The sequence below is a fragment of the Galleria mellonella genome, unplaced genomic scaffold (assembly GCF_026898425.1).
Source record: "Galleria mellonella isolate WM207_F2 unplaced genomic scaffold, CSIRO_AGI_GalMel_v1 utg1267, whole genome shotgun sequence".
Classification (NCBI taxonomy): domain Eukaryota; kingdom Metazoa; phylum Arthropoda; class Insecta; order Lepidoptera; family Pyralidae; genus Galleria; species Galleria mellonella.
Window position 1 is genome coordinate 1 of NW_026441987.1, and position 21,611 is coordinate 21,611.

Genomic DNA, 21,611 nt, shown 5'->3' on the forward strand with positions numbered 1-21,611 from the left:
ATAGCTGAGAGAATGGATATCACCGTGCTCGGCCCTGAGGTTCCAACTCACTATCCCTACATTTCAGCACATGCTCCAGACGTATTGGACTTCGCCTTATACAAAGGACTAGACAGCCGACGCAGGAAGTCCTCCTCGAGGACATCCAATCCGACCACCTGCCGGTGTGCATGGTTATTCCACAAACACCGACATTCCTGACGCCGCGCCTCCCACGCCGTCGGATCGACTGGGTAAAATTCAGGGACTCGATGGAGCACAACACGCCCATGATGGCAGTCTCAACCTCGTCTGAAGTCGAAGAACTCGCTGCTAACCTGTCAGTCTCCATACAGCACGCCATGACATCGCAGCGCAGCCGGACCTGTAACAAGGACCCGCGAGTGGATCCCGGCTGCCACCAGGATGAAACTAGAAGCGAAGCGCCGATTGCGTAGGGACTGGCAGTCGACACGTTGCCCCACCCTCAAGACGAGGTTGAACAAACTCGCCGAAGACATCAGGCGAGACATTGAGTCCCACAGGAAGGAAAGCTGGGATCGATTACTGGAAGACGCCGGCGACGACTGGAATAGCATCCACCGCCATGCCGCCGGCTGTCCCAATCCCAGCCCCGGTCCGACCACTACTGGCGAGCGATGGGACGCCGAGATACCGTGCAGCAGACCGTGCGGAAATCCTAGCCGAACACCTAGAACGCCAGTTCCAGCCGAACCCGGTTACCGATACCGAACATGCTGCCATGGTAGTCAAATACGTTGAAAACTACCTGGCTCCGCCACTAGCGCCACACGAAGACCCGGTGGTGTTTACGCCGGGACAAGTGCAGCGTGAATTAAGAAAAACGAAGCCTCCGGAAGGCCCCCGGCAGCGATAATATCACGAATACGGCATTGCACCACCTGCCACCGCGCACTATAGCGGCAGTTACACGCCTGTACAATGGTATTATGCGCACAGGGCATTTCCCAAACACATGGAAGATAGGCAAAGTTATCACGCTGCTAAGCCCGGTAAGAACGTATTGAAACCGGAATCGTACCGGCCAATCACGTTGTTGCAGCATGTATCGAAGGTGTTTGAGAGACTACTTCTCAAACACATAAACACATACATCAAGCCCAGAGAAGAGCAATACGGGTTCAGAGCTGACACTCCACCACCCTGCAGCTGATCAGGATACTGCACACGTTCACAACGGCCATCAACAAGAAGGAAGTCGCCGTAGCAGTATTCCTCGACATGGAGAAAGCTTTTGACAGGGTCTGGCACGACGGTCTGCTGTACAAGTTGCCACCCAGACAGAAATGCCAAGAAGGCTCATCCAAGTGGTGGCCTCATTTCTCAGGAATCGTCGGTTCATGGTGGCGGTTGAACAAACCTGTTCGGGTGAGCGTCCCATCCGAGCGGGCGTCCCGCAAGCAGCTGCTTATCGCCTGTGCTTTATGCGCAGTACATCGACGACATCCCAACCACGGAGCAGACCATACTGGCGCTCTACGCCGACGATGCAGCCTACGCCGCGACGTCGCTTAACAATAAGCACGCGGCGTCAAAAATCCAAACAGTATTAGATGCCCTGCCAGAATGGCTAGGAAAATGGCGCCTGTCGGTGAACGTGCGCAAGACACAGGCGATCACAGCCAACATGAAAAGGACGCCACCACAGCTACGCCTGCTCGGTTCCCCGATCGAGTGGTCCGCACCGCCACCTACTTAGGTGGAAATCGACCGCCGGTTGACTTTCGGAACGCACGTCAAGAAGGTTCGCCAGAAGGCTAGAACAGCCAGGCACCTGCTGCGTCCGGTACTCGTCGGAAACCTCCCTCTCCAGATGAAGACGGGAATTTATAAAACGTACATCCGCCCGCGTCTAACTTATGCCGCGCCGGCGTGGTACGCATTCGTCAGCAAGACAAACAGAAGAGCACTAGAAGCACAACAGCACCTGACGTTGCGTACCCTGACCGGTGCGCATAAGTTCGTCAGAAACGCCACCCTGGAGAGGGACCTCAAAATCCAGCCACTGGACGCACACGTGAAAGAACTAGCGACTAGACTGTTCCAGCGCGCGGACGCATCAAAATGGGACCACCTCAGAGGCATAGCGCCTCTGCACGCTAGACCGCCGGAGATGAAGCCATATGCGCGCGAACTCACCCGCTCGCGCGAAGCAGATGAAGAAGGCACGGTCCCATAGTGTAGAAGCGCGTGGCGCCGTCGTCAAGGGCCGCTCTTGCGCTGGCAGTTTGCCGGGCCTCCCCCCATGGGGTCTCACCTGGCAGGCGAAGACCGCGCCGACCGGCCCAGACGGCGCCAACAGTCTACAAGTGAACCTTAGTGCGTTCCTATGAAAACCACCGGCAAGTACCACCCCCAACTACCCTGCACATGGTAATGTGAGGCGAGAGACACCAGCAGAAGGGGGCCAACGCCCCTGGCTGCTATACCCCCCACGTCCCCTTTATACGGCTACGTGCGGAGAATACCTACGAATACCTACGAGCGGCATTCGCTTCCGAGCAGCGACACACTACACTCGAGAAGAAATAGGACAAGAAGAAAAAATACTCTCTTCAGACGGTACCGGAGGCTTCAGAATAGTAATCGCTGTGTTTCACTCCAGCCTGAACCAACGCCCCTACAGTCCACGCTCACCGAACGGCAGTCCACACCGTACAATTCGGTATCTTATTATAACATTTAATTCCTATAAAACACCTATTAACTTTTTCTAAACGATACTTTGGAAAAGCCAGTTTGTATTTGTATCTAGTGTTAAGATTATCAAGATTGCTGTTTTTAGGAAACAGTTGAAGATAAACAAAATGTTTGCGTATATGTGTTGCGAAGCTACAGTGACAATATGTGCTTCCTTAAATTAAATTATTGTTATACCGAATGAGCATACCCCCAAGTCAATCAAGTGTAATGCACGATGGGTGCGTGAGCGGAATGTCTCGTATGGGAAAGTGGTTTGTGTAGCTGTAGTAGAGGTTAAGACCTTACTTCGATTATACTATTATCATTTCTATAGTAAGTTCTTCACCCCAGAAACTCGCAATATGTGAGGGCACACAGTGCTTCCTTAAAATTAAATTATTGTTATACCGAATGAGCATACCCCCAAGTCAATCAAGATTCGTGGGTGCGGCATGTCTCGTATGGGAAAGTGGTTTGTGTAGCTGTAGTAAGAGGTTGGTGACCTACCCGAAATATCATGTGAGATACGTGTAGACACCAATATCCTTATGTTTTCAAGAATCTGCCAGTCATCTATCCTTCGATGTAAAACTGATAAATAATATCGAATGAATATATTTTTTCTCCTTATCCTTAGCGTTCCAAGATCTACAATACCCGTTACAAATAATGATCGATAAAGATAAGCTATAGTTTGTATAACTATAATATGAGTTTTACAAAAAAAATTACGTTACAACAATCAACCTTCACGTTTACGTATAATAAGTCTGTAATGAAAGCGTAACTAGGCCTCTAGTGGATGAATTCGGAAACTTAAATTTCTATACATATGTAATATATATGTATGTTTACAAAGCTCAAAGTGTTCACATTCTAGAAATTTCAGGACTAACGATAGGTAATTCGATAACATAATAAAACCAATAATAAAGAATAAAACTTTAGCTGGACTATTATTGATAGACAGTGATAAAACTGATAGTTGAAAGGACGAAAGAAATAATGTTATTATTTTACATCAGCTTACATTATCTAGGGAATTTTTCATAGCACCTCAACCAAATAACGATGACCTTTTCATTCTAAATAACTCTATAATCTCCATAAGTTAATGAAGAGGTCAAACTGTACTTCTTTTTTAATGTAATCGACAATTTTTGAGTTTTTAAGTTGAGTAAAACATCTGCTCTAATTATAAAATAGACAGATATCTTAAGCATATTAGTCAATTATTTTATTTCTTTTAATGATACATACAGGAAAATATTTGTCGTCTACAAACATTCTGTACATATCACTTAACATATTGATATTTAATAGTACCTACGAAGGACCAGAGTACATGAATTATTATTCGTATATTACTTCATCATATATATAGGATTGAATGTACATTTAGGAGTTATTTCTATATAAACGTAGCCCTCTTCAAAAGCATAATATTAGAAGGATTAGCACAATCATTACCATATCAGCTGTTTATTGTTCACTGCTTAATATAGGTCTCCTACATAAGTAGGTAAGTGGCTATAGGAGGCAAAAGAACGTTTCCCTTGTGTATATAATAAATATATAATACATAATATAGAAAATAATATTTTCTTATGTACATAAAGGTATTACATTTAATCAGAATTTGGACTATTAGTGATAAGTACTGATATTGTTTGTTACCAAGGTTTCCTCACCAATTTGTATAACAAAGGCGTTTTTATATCCTGATCAAGATAATTATTATAGGTACTTTATATAAAAGTAAACAGTTTTACATATAAATAGTAATACAACAGGTATTCACGAACGCTATTGGGTGGGGGAGAAGGGATTGTTAATAATGGGATTAATAACTGGGTAATTTCACTACCATAACATAGCTATGTAAACACAAGTACAGTGGCAAAAACAATAGTTGGATAGAGGTACTACCCAATTATCACATACTTTTGTAAACTCTCTCTGGTAATAATTACAACAAATAGTAATTAAAAAATATATTTCACTAGCAATTAAATAGAGTTATTTGAAAAAAAAAAAAACTTCATACCTAGCTCTTGCAATGTCTAGGTCATTGGTATTCGAAGCAAGACATTCTAGTTACCTGCGTGCATATATAACACATAAATGTTAAAACCAGTTCTAGCTCTTCTAACTGTAACGTCAGATAGTTGTGAGAAGTTACCTTACTGGTAGGTAAGTAAGCTGTAAATAAATATAAAATCCTGGAGGATTTGTAGACCACAAAATTAAAAAAAAATATTTTAATTGTTTGGCATACAAGTAGGTACCTAATTTTTTTTACAACTTAGAATGTCAAACTAGCTGACGGTCTCAATTATTTGGGATAAAGATGAATGTACTAACATTATTAATAATTTTATTAGAATTATCAAGATTTTAGGGATTAGGTTAAATACAAAACGACCCTTTTAGTTTAATATTTCGATTTCGACATTAGATGCTAGAGATTAATTAGGTTATGAAAAATACTGGCAATAATTAGGTAATTAAATTCCAAATATTACTGCATTTAAGCGTAAAGATTAATTTATCTATTTAAATTTATAATCCATGCAATCGGATATCTTAAGATTTTTCTCGACACACTTCTAACAAGGTATTTATTCGTATATCATATAATTCATTTTTATACACCTATATATTTGTATATTAGTTATTTTTTAAGATTCCGTACTTTAAAACGAAAAACGGAATTGTGATTGGCTCACTTTGTTTTCCGTCTTTCTGTTTGTCTGTCAAGACCTTTTTTTCTCAGGAACGCGTAGAACTATCAAGCTGAAATTAATATCAAATACTCAGGTCTGCAAGCTCTTGAAGCTGTTAAAAAATCGAACTAATCATTGCAATCAAAAGATACGGCTGTTTATAGCGTATATTTTGAAATTTGCAAGGGAACTCAAACCTATTGGGTACTTTTCGTTAATCTAAAATTATGAAACATGCCAAGAAGCAATGTTGTATAGCACATGTAACGGAAAACATTCGTAAACTGTCATCTCGTACTTAAGTTATACAGAGGGAATATTTGTTTTTAACCATAACCTGTAGGGAAGTCTCTGGCACTTGGTCGATTTTCTTTTTCTCAGTACAGTTGCAAACTGTGAAACTTTGCTACAGAGTGGGAGTATCCAATTACAAAATAACAACATAATTTTGGCCACATTTATATATATTTATATAGATTTGAAATGGATTATCGCGCAGGAGAATGTTAGCTATGCTAGTTTTACAATATCTTTGGTTCTATAGATTAAAGAGATAATATTTTAATGAAGTAACGATAAAAATAATTTCGTAATCTGTTACTAATAGTATAAATAAACTTTCTCGAGACTAATGATAATAGTGATTAAGTTTAGTAGCACAAGTGACGAACCAGTAGCGCGTTGCCTACAGCAAGATGAAGTCGTGGACGCCTTTCGTAGGGGCTTCCCTTCTATTGCTCGCATTTTCAGGTGACTAAACCAACTTTCTCAGTGTGAAGTTGTTAGTTTTTGTTATAGAAGCAGTGGATTTAGTTGAGTTACCTATATAAGGATAATACATAGTGTTATAAGGGTGACGATGTAGTATCGTAAAATAATACATATGTTTAAGTTGTTCACGACGTTTTTAGTTTAAATTTTTATTCTTTTTCTTTGTCAAATATTTGTTGTATTTGGTATTTAAATTATTTAATTAGAGACTTCGAAATAAGTATGATGTTTACAAGGAAAATCATAGAAATGTGAATAGTGGTTCTAGTGGGAGTAAAACAGCAGGTTTACGTGAAAAGTGCGGTTGTATTGAAAATTTTGTATCATCTCTAACGGTAGCAGATAGGTTCGGAAAGTTATGTTAAACTTATTCATTTAAACGTAAATATAGTATGTAATAACATATATTTTTGTATAACTTACACTACTTATGTATTTGAATAAAAATTGTCATATTAAATTAAGGCAGAATTAGCAAATAGACTATACTCGTGTAAGTCTTTCACAACGGTATTACTGTGTTTATAATAAATATCTTTAATTGACTTCCAAAATGGAGGTTCTCAATTCGATTTTTTTTTATGTTTATTTGTTAACGGAGTTTTGAGGTAAAAAAACCGATTTGGAAAATTCTTTTCTATTTAAAAAGATATACTTACATATTCGTCCAAATAATAATAAATTTTATCGAACTATTAAATAATTTAGTTTTTAAATCAAAATATCTGAATTTATCACGATTGAAGACGGTATTTGTTTTTGTGGAAAAAATCTACTTGTTATGTTTAAATATTAATAAAATATCTTATATACTTAGTATTTTGATAAATCGCATAACTGTCAATGAATAATCAATCAAGTCAATGAATAATATGTATCATATACTTTATATAGTAGTAAATATAATTACAAACAAATCTTCCATAGGGGAGGAGGTCTCGCCACATGTAACAATATCTCAACAAACGGAGAAAAAACATCTCCGAAAATGGCTTTATAGGCTTTTCCAAACATAATGCAAGTCACAATAACTTTTAAGAGACTCGGAAATTGATTTTAAAACTATAAAGGTTCAGGTTGCTTTCGTTTATTTTGAGATTCCGGACCGCAATCGAACGTTACCTGATTACTCGTATGTGCAGACCAGTTGTATTCAGTAGTTACTTACAATTTAAAAAGGATTGTTCCTTTGTAACCGACTTAAAAGACTCTTTACTCGGTTACATTGTTTTATGTTCGTTATCTCATAACTCCATCATCATCATCATCATCTTCCTACCCTTATCCCAATTAGTCGGCGTAATGTTTTTATCCATATTACAAAAAGATTTGGCTTATTATTTTACAACCGGCCGCCTGCCTGACGTCAACCCTCTTTGGGACTTTGGGATCTCATAACTCCATTAGTTATAAATTGATTTGGAAAATACTTTTATATCTACAAGGAATATACTTACATATAGATCCTATAGAGACTATCAAAATCAGTTAAGAAGTTTAGTTCTGAAATAAAAATAAGTAGTTTTACCACAATTGAAGCCAGTTTTTTTTTTTTGTAGTATACAATCTTAATCGTGTCATCATACACGATAGTTAATTGAGGCAACTGTGATGCGTCAATCAAACAAGACAGTAGCACAGTTTATGAAGGCTAGATGGGGATTGCAACTCTGCCATACGCATTATACATAACGTCTTTCCCTCTTATAGTTAGGTTATCTTTTTTTTTCATATTTATCTTCTCTCTTTTTATTATATTTATGTTGCTAACAATTAAAGTATATACATTTTTTTACAGTCGAAGGAGAAGAAAATGGATCAAACAGTGGTTTGTATTTTTACCGTTTATTTTTTCTTAAAGTTTATGAATGCGCAATAGACTGTCGAAATTAAATAGTGAAAAAATGATAATTAAAGAGACAATATCTAAGAGCTGATCTGATGATGAAGGTGAAAAATTGTAAAGCATCAGAATGTCCGCTATGATTAATAAAGTAGATTTTTAAAATCGTTTCAGACACCAAACTATTGAAAAGATTAAAAATTAATTATTCATTTCAGACATTTTACATGAAATCGTTCATAGGACAAAAAGAGACGCAAACATCGACATATCACTAAGTAAAATATCTCATGAAGAAACATGTAACATTATCACTCCAAACGGCGAAACGGTGTTGGCAGAGAACGTTAACATCCCAGGAGTAACAGTCCGCAATAGCAGTTATTTTGTTTCCTGCAGGATCACTATAGGACCCATAAATGAATCTCTTTTAGGCAACTGGTCACTATGTGGGGAATATAAGGATAAGAATGAACCTCATAAGAGATGTCAACCAGTCAGTATCTCCTGGTGTAAGTAACTTGATGCTATAGATGTCTCTAAACATTTGTCTTTGTTCCTCAAATTTTGCAACAAAACCTAATAACTTTCTATAATTTAGTTGTTATCCCAAATCGTATATAATTTTAAAAATATTCTTACTGACCTAAACATCTAATTATTGCATTTTATCTTAGAGATATTTATTTATTTATTTAACACTTTATTGCACCAACATAACATGATTTGTTAAAACAATTTTCAATACGTATAGTGTAGTACAAAAGGCGGTCTTATTGCTAAGCAATCTCTTCCAGACAACCTTTGGGTAGAAAGAATTAAAGCATAAGTAGGTAGGTGGCGCGTTAAAAAAGAAAGAGATACTGAAGCTTGCATTAAAATTTAAAACATATAATGGCATTATTTGCCATTGATTTGCTCAGTTTCCACCTGATGGAAAGTACAGTCATAAACAATTCTGTTATGACTATGGTATTACTTTTGCGTTGCTATTTATGAGGCTATATTCTTAGTCTCTATACCCTGTAATTTCTTTGCCATATCCTTTTATTCTTTTAAACCGAAATATACTCATGAAAACAGTGGAACAGATGTATTCTTGTGGATGATTTTGTGCAAAGTTTACCTCTGATATGTACATTTACTAGCAACCCTCCCCGGCTTCGCACGGATTCTTTACAGCAAATATAAAATAGCCTATGTTACTTTGAGGAGATGTAGCTTTCGGTAAAATTTTGGTAAAGTATTAAAATTGATATAGTATGTTATCCTTAAGAGATACACACGATGCCATCGCGGACTTTTCTGTAGACCTATATAAGATACACATTTCTATTATACATTATTTTGTTATATCTCAATAGGTTTAGACAGCTTCTTCGTTGAAAGCTCACAGACGGCTTATTTTTTTCCGACACCTCCAACAAATATCGTTCTATGTTAGCCAATATATACAAAAATATAACATAATTATATAATAAAATCTTCTTCGAGAACCACTCTATTCATTGGTAAAAACAGCATGAAAATCGGTGCAGTAGTTTTTGAGTCTGTTGTGAACAAACAGACAGACAGACAGTTGTGGTGGAGGACTTTGAGTTATAATATGTAGTATTTATAGTACTACTCGTGTATGAATATCGCCCTCTGAAGTTAATAGTTTTCAAAGTGCTACTGGTGTTTAAAATTGTAGGATACCATAAAAATAGAATAAATTTTATAGTAAAATTTTTAATACAAAAAATTAATTACCATGATGCTGAAGCAACGGAAGAAAAGATTGTTAGTAATGGATTCTAGCGACCATGGGGTCCAGCGCCCCCAATACTAGCAATATACTTTCTCAGGCCGACCTTTTTGCAGTCCCTTTGGAACCCATTATAGTTTTCATTCTGGTGAATCTGTTATGCTAGGTAAATTAAGCTAACTTCATTCTCATCTATCATCCCTCACTGCTACTTCGATAACACAGACAAATTTAAAATTCCACTTTCATTTTTTAATACATATTAAAAGTAAAGTAATATTATATAAAATATTTACAGACAATCCTAACAATTCGTCTCAAACTTGGAACTTGTGGCCCGAACCAAAAAGCGACTATGTCGTTTCCTATGATGGCAATTTGTCACCTGTCCTAACTGGGTCTGGTACTGTGTCAACTTGTCACGCTGTAACACCTAATGGGGAAGAACTAGTCATAACTGCAGACACAGATTACCCTGGTTTAACCCGTGTTGGAACGAATGAAGCTTGCAATTTCAATATAGGTCCTATTAACAAATATTATATTGGAGATTGGAAATTGTTCGGACTGTTTAATTCACCTTTAATGGGATTAATTGAAGTGTCACGTCCAATGCACTTGTTTCTTTATGGTAAGTTTTCTTATTACACATGTGCATGCGACTTCGTTCGCGTGTCCAATTATATATATATATATGTATATATTATATATATATATATATATATATATATATATTGTCCTACAACAATTGAAATTAAAAATATAATTTTGTTACAGATGAAGAGAATCCTTACAGTCAAGCTTACAATGTAACTAATGAAGATCAAGTCACTTATATTATTAATTTAGGTAGCACTATTATCGAAGAAATAAATGGACGGGGCAATTTAGCAACAGACGATTGCCAAATAATTAGTTCATTTGGCCAAAAATATTCTATAAGTGATAGTAAAGAACTGGATCCTGTCGTGTTTAAAGATGTAGGTTCAAATATAGCCTGCCGAGTAGCTATTGGTCCCATAACAGAGGAAATGCTCGGTAAATGGAATTTTAGTGGAAAGTTCAGCAACAGTGATACTTTTACTGAAAGACGACGTGTTATTGAAATAGTGAAGGAAGGTAATTTTTTTATTTCTTTTCAAATTATTTATTTTATTTACTATTTTATTTTTCATATGATGAAACGTTTTTACTTTTAAATATTTAATAGAACCATAAAATGAACATTACTTTTTCCATGTTGTACTAAAAGATCATTAATTTCTCTGTTATTATATTTTTGTTTATAGACCCAGCAAATCCTATTATTGATGAAAATAGAATTGTAGATATTTTAGACACACAATTTTTTAATACCTCAATCGGTGCAAGTCATACAATACTTATTAAGGACGGTAATACTAAGGAAAGCTGCCACTTAAGAACGCCCGCAGGCTTGCAGTATACTATTATGGAAGGTTTTAATATTCCTGGAATAGAAGTAATAGAAGACGATCCTGATGTCACATGTGGTATTACTGTAAATGTGAAAAGCGAGGATTTAATTGGAGAATGGATATTAATTGCCAGAGTGTCAAATTATTTTGAACGTATAGAAAGAAGGCTTCCTTTCATTGTTTATGTAGAAGGTAGGTGATTAAAAGATTATAAGTATTTAATATACATTAGATAGCTTTTTATATGATTATATGCAAGTATGTCCTATACACATGTATTCTATCACGTCGATAACTAATTATCAGATTGTTATAGATAAATTAATTTTAAGTCAACTGATATTATTACAATTGTTGATTATTATTTATTATATTAATGTAATATTATATATTCAGGTGTAATAGATTCATTATTTATTATTTTAATAGATTTCACCATAGGGAGACTTTGTACAAAAGTCGTTTGTTTAGGCACCTCTGTTCCATTCATGTTTCTAGTGTGAAGCAGTTGTGTTGACATGGCTGTGTTTCGGTTTGAAGGGTGGAATACGGCAGTGAATTTACAGGTTACAGAAAAATAACACCTGAGTCCTCAGGAATGGCAACGAATAGGAATATCATGGATGAAACATATATTCTGTTATGTCCATGGTACGGTTATCACTTTCCATCAGGTGGGTCGTCAGTTTGTTTGCCATTCTAAATTACATAAAAAAATTAATAATAAATAACCTTATTACTCCTTTTTATTACTAATATATAATAAGATGTGAATACATGTGAATACCAATGCAAATAAAAACCACATCTAAATTCACAAGTTTCAAACTAAAATCTTATAGCGTCAAGCCGTTTGTCAATCAACAATTTGTTGTCAGTCAACAATAGTAGACTAATATCGTCCACTTAAATGGCGGAAAACCTTACCCAACAGTGGAACGATCGTAGGTTGTAATGATAATTATAAAATTATCTATTTATAAAATTTCAGAGATAGTGCGAGCAATACCTCAAGAAGTCACAATAACTGAAGGCAATACTCTTTATTTGCGTCTGGAGAAACCAACAGAACTTAAGGATTCTTGTGTACTTTATGGACCAAACCACAATTTAACTGATTTTGAAACAGACAGATATTATAATGATAAATGTGGATTTATCATCAAAGATATAGAAAAATCTGATGATGGGATGTGGGAAATACGATATGGAATGGGTATCAAATACAGGGCTTTCATCGATGTAATCGTTATAGGTAAGAATTAACACATGAAATCACTTAAGTACTTTTGGTCTTCTGGTGACGGATTAAAAACATAATGTGTTACTACTCATCTATCTCCAAAGTTAGCGGAGGAAGAGAAAAAATTGAAATGAAACCCAATAAATATGTTAAATTTACCATAATCATCATCCTCTTTCCTTTTTCCTACATCTTTCTCTTAGGAGGAGAGTTGACTTGACAATCAGTGAGAGTGATTTGTTAGAATGTTGTTAAAACCTTAAAATAAAAAAATGCGAACATTGTTATTTTAGCTTCGTGGAACAAAACAATTGACAATTTAGAATTTATTAAAGATAGACCTATTAAAGCAATAATAGGACCAAAAAACGCAATTTATTGCAAACTTGAAGATCCCAGTGGCCGTATTGTATATGATAATTTTGGAAAGTGCACTATTGAATTGGAAAAAGTAACAAAACAGCACAATGGTAGATGGATTATGACTGTGGGATTTCCAGGAAAAATAATTGCAGAAGAGTATTTTTTTAATGTGAAAATAACTGAAGCAGGTAGTATAATTATTTTATAAACTAATTTATTCTATATTATAATATTTTGAGTAGTTTAATATTTTGGTCTCACATTACAAGGTTTATTCTATTCTTTTTTTGACTCTTAATATTTGTAAACAAAATAGAGTGAGGATAATTTGAATACCAATTTACCTATAACCATTAGTTAGCAGACTAAAATAATGTATCGTAACATAACACTAATAAACAAAAAAATGAATATTATGTAAAAATAATTACTTCTATCTTGACTATTTTATTATGCTTAATATTATACTATATTTAATTTGAGGATTCAGAAGTAAATCTTATTGATTTCGAAACGATAAATAATTTTTAGTTCAGTATAGGTGAAGAAGTGTTGTAACAAGGTTACAAAAAATACAGACGAATTGCGAAGCCCTTCTGTTTTGAAAATCACTTAAAAATGTCTTTCAATAACTTAAGAAACTATATTATTGAATGTTGTAGAACGAAAAGCCATAGTGACCACCTCAATTGAGGAACAGAAACCGGAAGTGATTTTGACTTGTTCAGTACCGACTGAATATGAAGTGAAAACATGCAAGTTCCGCAAGCCATCTGGACGGGTTCTCCTTGCTGTTGAAGGGGTGGGAGAGAGTGGATACACTTTCCATGGGGTAGGAACAAGGTAAAGATTTAAACTGTTACTATTTTAAAAAATGTTCTCGTCAATTTAATAATAGAGACATTCAAATCGATCAGAAAAATTATTGATATGTACCTACACAAACGATATATATGTATCTTTTGGAAAATACACTTTACATCCGGAGGAGATAAAAAAAACATTGCTATAAAAGAACATCTTAAAATTCCTTTTACTGATAGGAATTAGCAGCGAAAATAAAGGACGAGTACAAAAGATCATGAAAAAATCGTAGTGTCACAGGAATTACTGCTTGAAAAAACCCGTCTCTCAAAGCAGATGCGCACCTAATACGAAGTCGAATCACTGTCTGCATGGTTACGTCCGTCTCACTCGTATTTTTGTCGTGAAACAGCTGCGCTTGCATGGCTGTGTTTGAATGGTGGGATATGACAGTGAAATTGCAGGGAACAGAGGTATAACATCTTACTAATGGGATGGAAAGGGATGGTTAAAAATGGGGATTAGCGACCCTATTACTGGCAATATACTGTTTCGACCTCCTCGTGATTTCCCTTGGAAATTATCGTAATTGATTCGTTATTGAATTTGTCACGATTGGCTATCTGACCTGCTTCATCTTCACTTATCATCCCTCACTGGTGCCCGCCAGTATTAATCGATAGTGCAAGCGGGCACACTATTTCATTATCATCCATTAAAAAAAATAAATCTTAGTACTCAAGAATGGCATATAATAGTGTATTCTATGGGCATATAGTGTATTGACCCATTTTAATTTTAATGTAGTAAGTAAATTGTCGAATAATGCATGTAGCTGCTTCATAGGTATTGTATATTATACCTAAATATTGTATGCTTTTATAGCAGGTCATGGATATACTATTTCATTGGGCTAATACTCTAACCTGACTTATGATCCACAATAAAGACATTTGTATTTTGTAATATTTATGGTGCTACTCACATCTATAGACGACGCTTACCACTTTTATTCAGGAGGGCCGTCCGCTTATTTGCCAATCTTAGCATCATAAAAATCAATTAGTCAATGAGATCTTAACTTTCTGTCAAGACTATTTGTCACTTTGCTATATTGTTCTAAACTCAAATACGTTTTTCTTTTCTAGTATGGAATCTGCAATTAGAATTCACGAATGTGGACTAAGAATTTCAAACCTTCAATCTGATGATTTAGGAATATGGCGATGCGCTGTTCAAACTGCAAACGATACATATTATGGTTTTCTGACAGTGCTATATTCTTGGGCTCTGCAAGATTCTGAAGTCACTGCCCCTATTATAATAGGTAAGGGCACCGGCTGGATAGAAAACTACTCCATTTTTTCAATGGTAAAAATTCTCTGAGTTTAACATCAAATAAACATAATATGGTGTAAGCTACATTATATTTAATAGTCACTTGTTACTACGGGGTAAACAGAGCGTCAGGGGAAAATTTGATGCAAACCTCTGATCACTATATATATTGAAATTTAATTAGATTTCTTCAGATATCCGCAGCCTTCTCCCTTCATATTTGTAAATCGTTATCCTTACTAATATTACAAATGTGAAAGAAAATTTTTTTTGTTACCTCTTCGTACCTTCATACCTTAATATAATAACTTTATAATAAAGATTTATTATAAAACGGAACACCATGATTCATACAAATATTTTTGTGTTTCAGAACCGAATCTTATCACAACTCATCGTAGTGTCGATGTTTTACAAGGCGACACGGTGACCATGTCTTGTTCAATACAGTCTGCTATCGAGTATTGTTATTTTAGAGCGCAAAATGGAACTATCTTCAATCTTTCACCCGGTATGTCGCTTAATATTTCAATGATTGTGAGATAAATGTATGGGGTCCTACAAAAAGGGTGTAATAAACTTTCTTCAGACATGTGACACCCCTGGTGTTTCAAGCTATAAGCAATAAACAAGTCCATTTTATGACAAATATTTATAATTAACTAACGGGTGAAATGACAACACTACCATTAAATATACAATATTTAAAAAGAAACTAAAAAGATGGCTATCAGAAAAATATTTTTATTTTAATTATTTTTAATCTAGAATATAATGTGACGCAATTGACTGGAATATTTTTATTTTGTTTAATCATGTATTATGTATTAATAAGTAAAAAACGGTTTTTGCTTGTGTCCATAGCTTAATTAAATGAATTTTGTATGCCAGATACTGGTGAAAAGTGTGTACATACTATCCTTTTAACCAATTTTCATGCAAAATAAAATTATTTGTATTTGTACAGGCCACAGTGAACTTTTACATCAGACAGGCTACATAGTTGTATGCCACATTCGTAGTAAAAAAAAAAAATTAAGGATAAGCTTTATAAACTTATATCCGAAGCAATGTCCCATAATTTACATGGGTCGACTACAGTAACCGCTTGCCATCAGATGAACATACGGTCTACGCGATGGCAAGCTTATTTTTAACTATACCATTTAGTTATGAAAAGTTTTATCGCATGATGATGTATGCTCGTTGTGGACTTGTATTACAAATTACTTTTAGCCACAAACCGTTAAGCTTGGAGGGAAAGGATTGTTAGCAATGGAGTTTGACAGTCCCATTGCTAGCAATATACCTTATTAGGTCGACCTCCACGTGGTTCCTCCTGGAAACCGTCGTGAACAATTCTTGTTAAATTCGTCACGATGGGCTAACTGACCTACTTCATCCTCACCTATCATCCTTCACTGGTGCCCCACCGGTGTATACCGATAGCGCGGGTGGGGTTACCATTCCATTATCATCCATTTAAAAAAAACCGTTAGCTTATATTTTTACTTTTATTACAGACACGTTTTCAGAGAACGTGGAGTATGTAGGTGCTGGTTTAGACGCTGGGGAATGCGGTGCGGCGTTTAGGAACTTGTTAGCTTCTGACAGTGGTAGATGGAGCTGTCATGTTGGCTTTCACGACGGTCACCAGCCAGAACAGCGGACTGATATCTATGTTAATATAAAAGGTATAGTTGTATAGTTTTTATAATTCATGAAAGATTTTCCGTTCGTTTGTATGCCTGGTAAGATATTATGGCATCATCTTCTTTTTTCTTCTATGTTCACTAACGTTGTTGTCTCGCTCTATCGCATGTTCACGATTGATGTGTCTATAGATAGATTAGTTTGTCACTAGTCTCGGGTCAAATACTTGAGATAGTCTAAAATGATCTCTTTCTTGATTTGCAATTGAATTATAAAAACAATATGTTTGGAAATTTGTTTAGTTGACAAATTATTATAAGAAATCATACAATGTAAATGCAAGTTCATATGAAATTTTACAACTTGTAAAATTGTAAGAGAACCCCCTGAAGATTACTAAAATAAAAAATATATATATAAGGACTCGTAGTCAGATTCTGGGATGGGAAGACTTGTTGACACAATTGTATGTTTATTGCTCGATCAAGCTAAAATCGTATCTTAGATTAACAAAGAGTTCTTTCTAACCGAATTCATGCAAACGATACCAAAAGTTTACAGTTAGCTTATATTGTTAATATGATGATTTCCAGAGCCGATTGTGGTGCGTCAGTTCATGGGATCTAGGGACCTCATAGTGGAAGGCGAAGTGTACGACAAACGTCCCTTGGATTACTGTAGATTTGTACGCATCGATGGTTTAGGTATGTTATTTATAATCGTAGCTTGTCTTTTTTTTGTTTTTTTTTTTGCTATAAAAACAGGTTATTTACAGATTCAAATCAATAAGAAATTGATGTATTAATCTATTTTTATTATCTGTATGTTACGCAATTAAAAGATTAGTCACAACAAACATGACGCATTAAACATTCCTCAAAATATTTTTAAATGCTAATAGAGTGCATTCAAGTATTCTGAATTATACCATTTACCTAAAGTTTTAATCTTTCGACAGCTCCATCTGAAGGGATCTGAAGCTCTTAGCTGTCTCTATTGATGAGTACAACTATCGATGATTAACATTTTTCAACATTTCTACAGGGTTTACCTCATTAAACCTGCCTGAATATTACTACAGTTTCGACTCACTAACGACGGGACTTTGTTCACTTCACATCGAAGTACCTAACACATTTGATATGCAGCCATGGACAGTAATCGCCAGAGTGCAAGGTCAAACCACAGAAATATCAGCAGTCACTAATTACACAAAACATAGTTCGTCTGTTCCAGCGACAGGTAAAAGAAATTGAATTGTCTTTTTGAGTTAATAAGTCTTTTTGTCCAAATATTTTTATTTACAGAGGCAGGAGATAAATCTATCGCCGCCTTTAAAACCAAGATTTTTCTCAGATAAATTTTAATTTTTAATAACCCATCTACGATTTAAAGAAACGAATTATTGATGCGATCATAAGATCATAAGACTGTCTGCTAATGTCCATTAGTAGTAATTTCATTCAAAGATTTTTTTGAAATTATATAATATATATATATATATATATATATATATATATATATATATATATATATATATATATATATATATATATATATATATATATATATATATATATATATATATCTGTGATAATTTCAACAAAATTTTGTCAATTTTACATTAAGTTCCATTGAAATAAGAAATAATGTAATTGGAAGCTTTTTTTCTAATCCGTTCGTCAGTGTCAATATAGATCTTGTTACAGCCAAGCAGTTCTCAAATATAATTATTCTATCTCTTAATTTTTACTTGGTCTTACTTTTTAAATCACTCTCTGGTCAATCTAAAACATTTTCATGATTTCAAGTTGTCAAGAGTTTGCTTGAATTTCCAAGTTAAACAATATATTGCTCCCTTTAAGGTTCCTAATTTTTTTGAACAGCATTTGTTTTTATGCAACTTAGAATGGCAAGCAAGCTATCGACCCACCTAATGGAAAGTGGTAACCGTCGCCTATCAGTAATATAGTATATTTTAAATATCTAATAATTTCTCTTCCAGTGAAACCCTATGCAATTTGGCTTATGTTAATTGCTGTATCTGGTATTTTGCTGACATTGGCTTTAATGCTGATTCCGGAGAATAATCGCCGAAGAACGTCGTTCGCAGCAAGTTTTGTCAGAAACAGTTTTCGTGGAAGCTTCCAGAAGAGATCGTTAACCGATTCTACTACTGAAATTACTACTTCAACATCTACTGCTTAATTATTAATAATAAACGTTTTATATTTAAACATTAGTATTGGAGCCGATTTTGAAATGTCATTTTGGGAGGTACAAATTTCTCAATACAAACTTCTCAGCACAGTACCTGATATGAGTTCAACAAAGATTTATGTTATTTGGTTTACGTTTGAAGACTATAATTTGTATTGAAAACTGTGACTCTAGAGGATAAGTTAAGAAACTTAGATTTCTATACAAAGTTATCGACGTAAACGCGTCACGTTTACGTTAGAAGTTTGTCTTTTGTTTTGACGAACTATAAATTGTAAAATAAATCGTAGCACAATTCACTTTAACTACTGGGTATGTAATTATACTATTGTCCTCTATTCGTTACTTTAGAATCTTTTACTTTGTTTTTACTTATTTTGTTTGATTGTATTCTTCCTTTTTTCTAGTTTTGTCGAATTAACTATACCATTAATATTATGTGAAAATTTGTAAACTAATTAATATAATCAGTCGAAGGGATTTGAATGATATATTCTTTACCTAAATACAAAGCCAAAGCTAAAAAATCAAAGCCTCTAGTTAGATTTATGCAACTTAAAATGACAAACAAGCTGACGGTCCACGATATATATATATATATATATATATATATATATATATATATATATATATATATATATATATATATATATATATATATATATATATATATATATATATATATATATATATATATATATATATATATATATATATATATATATATATATATATATATATATATATATATATATAGATATGACCAGGTACCATGGCCATAACAGAGCATACTGATACCCCCGACACGTTGCCACTCCAGAGGACTCAGGTGTTATTCCTTTGTACACTATAAATTCACTGCAATATCCCACCCTTCAAACCGAAACACAGCCATGCAAACACAACTGCTTCATGATAGAAACATGAATGGGACAGAGGTGCGCAAGCAAACGACTTTTGTACAAAGTCTCCCTCTGGTAAATACAAAAGATATAAAAGCTTTAAAAAAATTAAACTTAGTGTAAGTGAAAATGTTGAAATTTAAATATGCGTTAAAAATATTGTAGAGAATGACATATCACAACCGGTCTCAAATAGAATTATGAAACCTGCTTACTTTGAAGTTTAATCAACGAAAGCATGTTCTTAGAGCATGTAGAGTTTTAAAACAATAAGCACTTCATATAGTATTGTTTACTACAAAATTATGATTATTTAATATAAGTTATATTTTATAAAATTATAAAAGCAGTAGTCCGTTCTCATTATGCAATATAATTTAGGTGAATAATAGATTTATGTAAAATTTAAAAAGATATATAGATATATGTATAAGAAATTAATAATTTTTGAGTTTATAACATGTAATTATTTACATGAATTCATGTGTTTTATAAATATCTCCAGTTAGTCAGCATATATATAATGATTTCTTACAGTAGAATTAAACTACTATTTGTCGAGGTGAATAATAAATATTTTTTCAAATTAATAATAAAATTGGTCGATATTTTTAAACAAGCATGAAATTTTTCTTATATAGATCATAAATTCTATTGCCTAAGCAATGGACTTCTGACACAAAGCATTTGAAGAGTAAATGCCTAAAGTAAGGTTGTGATTTTTAATTATTATTAATACTTAGTTATGTTATCCTGTAATTGATGCAGGATTGTAAGGTATCATTAATTAATTATAGAATTAATAATTAAGGTGGTTTTTTCATTGTAATCCCTTCCTCTCCCCCCCCCTGCGCCAATTTGAGAGAGTGAAAATATCATTTTACACCTTACTGAAAAGTAATGAATTACGGCACTCAAACTGCAAAATCAACAAAATGCATATGCCAAACGGTTAAGCTTAGGCTTCAAATGGGGATTGAATAATTTGCCTGAAGATGTCTCCTTTAGAAGTGAAACACGTGTCACAAAACGTGCGTGTACAAAATGGCAGTCGGAGTTTGATGGCTAATATGGAAGGTTGAGGAACTTCTGGAAGTGGTGGTCAATATTCGAGTGTTGGCAGTATTACACATGCGGAAATAAACAAAATAGTTCTAATTAAATAACCGGTGATATGTACTACCGCAAGGTAACACCTAGTACAGTAAAAAAATTAATTCAAGCTAATATTATCAATTGTTTTAAAACAGAAATATTTAACATTGATTATTTGAAAAATAATCTATTTGTTATCATTAATCCCTAGCGTTGGGAGACCAATGTACCAACACTTGTATCTTATCATTTTTTTTAAAGAAATGTACCTTTATATTAATCACTCTATATCAGTTATTTCAATGTGATAATTTCTTAATAGTAATAAGGGTTCCGTCTCTTCTTGGCCGTAAAGTCTATAAACGATAAGTACATATTTTTTTATATTCTTTGTGTCTACTTATTACTATTCGGCTATAGTTAATAGTCGATTAAATACATTTTCAACCGGCTTTAAAGTGAAGGAGGTTCTCAATTTGCTTGTATTTTTTTTAATATGTACAGATAATCCAATCCTGAAAAAAAATATGAGAGACTAACAAAGGGTATAAAAGTAAGAGTTATTCATTTGTGCATATGACAGACAAAATGTGTCACAGATGAATATAAATCACAATAGACAAAAGTGGATGAAATTGAAAGAGGCTTTTGCCAGAAAGCAAACATATCAATAACATATATTTTTTTTTATTTATTTATTTTTAGATAACTTGGATCCATTTTTGTTAGTAAGTGTACTTAAAAACTATGTTAATACTTAAATACTA

At 34.2% G+C, this 21,611-nt stretch overlaps 1 protein-coding gene across 1 annotated transcript; it reads left to right on the forward strand.

Annotated features, from left to right (window-relative positions):
- Nucleotides 1-6,024: 6,024 nt before the first annotated feature.
- On the forward strand, nucleotides 6,025-20,559 carry LOC113520407 (uncharacterized). Its single transcript, XM_026905734.3, has 15 exons — nucleotides 6,025-6,179; nucleotides 7,999-8,028; nucleotides 8,262-8,555; nucleotides 10,089-10,421; nucleotides 10,568-10,909; nucleotides 11,080-11,418; nucleotides 12,218-12,481; nucleotides 12,763-13,020; nucleotides 13,495-13,675; nucleotides 14,785-14,963; nucleotides 15,348-15,485; nucleotides 16,498-16,668; nucleotides 17,221-17,331; nucleotides 17,672-17,869; nucleotides 18,633-20,559. The coding sequence occupies exons 1-15, from the start codon at nucleotides 6,125-6,127 to the stop codon at nucleotides 18,833-18,835; spliced, it is 3,096 nt and encodes a 1,031-aa protein (XP_026761535.2). The 5' UTR covers nucleotides 6,025-6,124; the 3' UTR covers nucleotides 18,836-20,559.
- The last annotated feature ends 1,052 nt before the right edge of the window (nucleotides 20,560-21,611 follow it).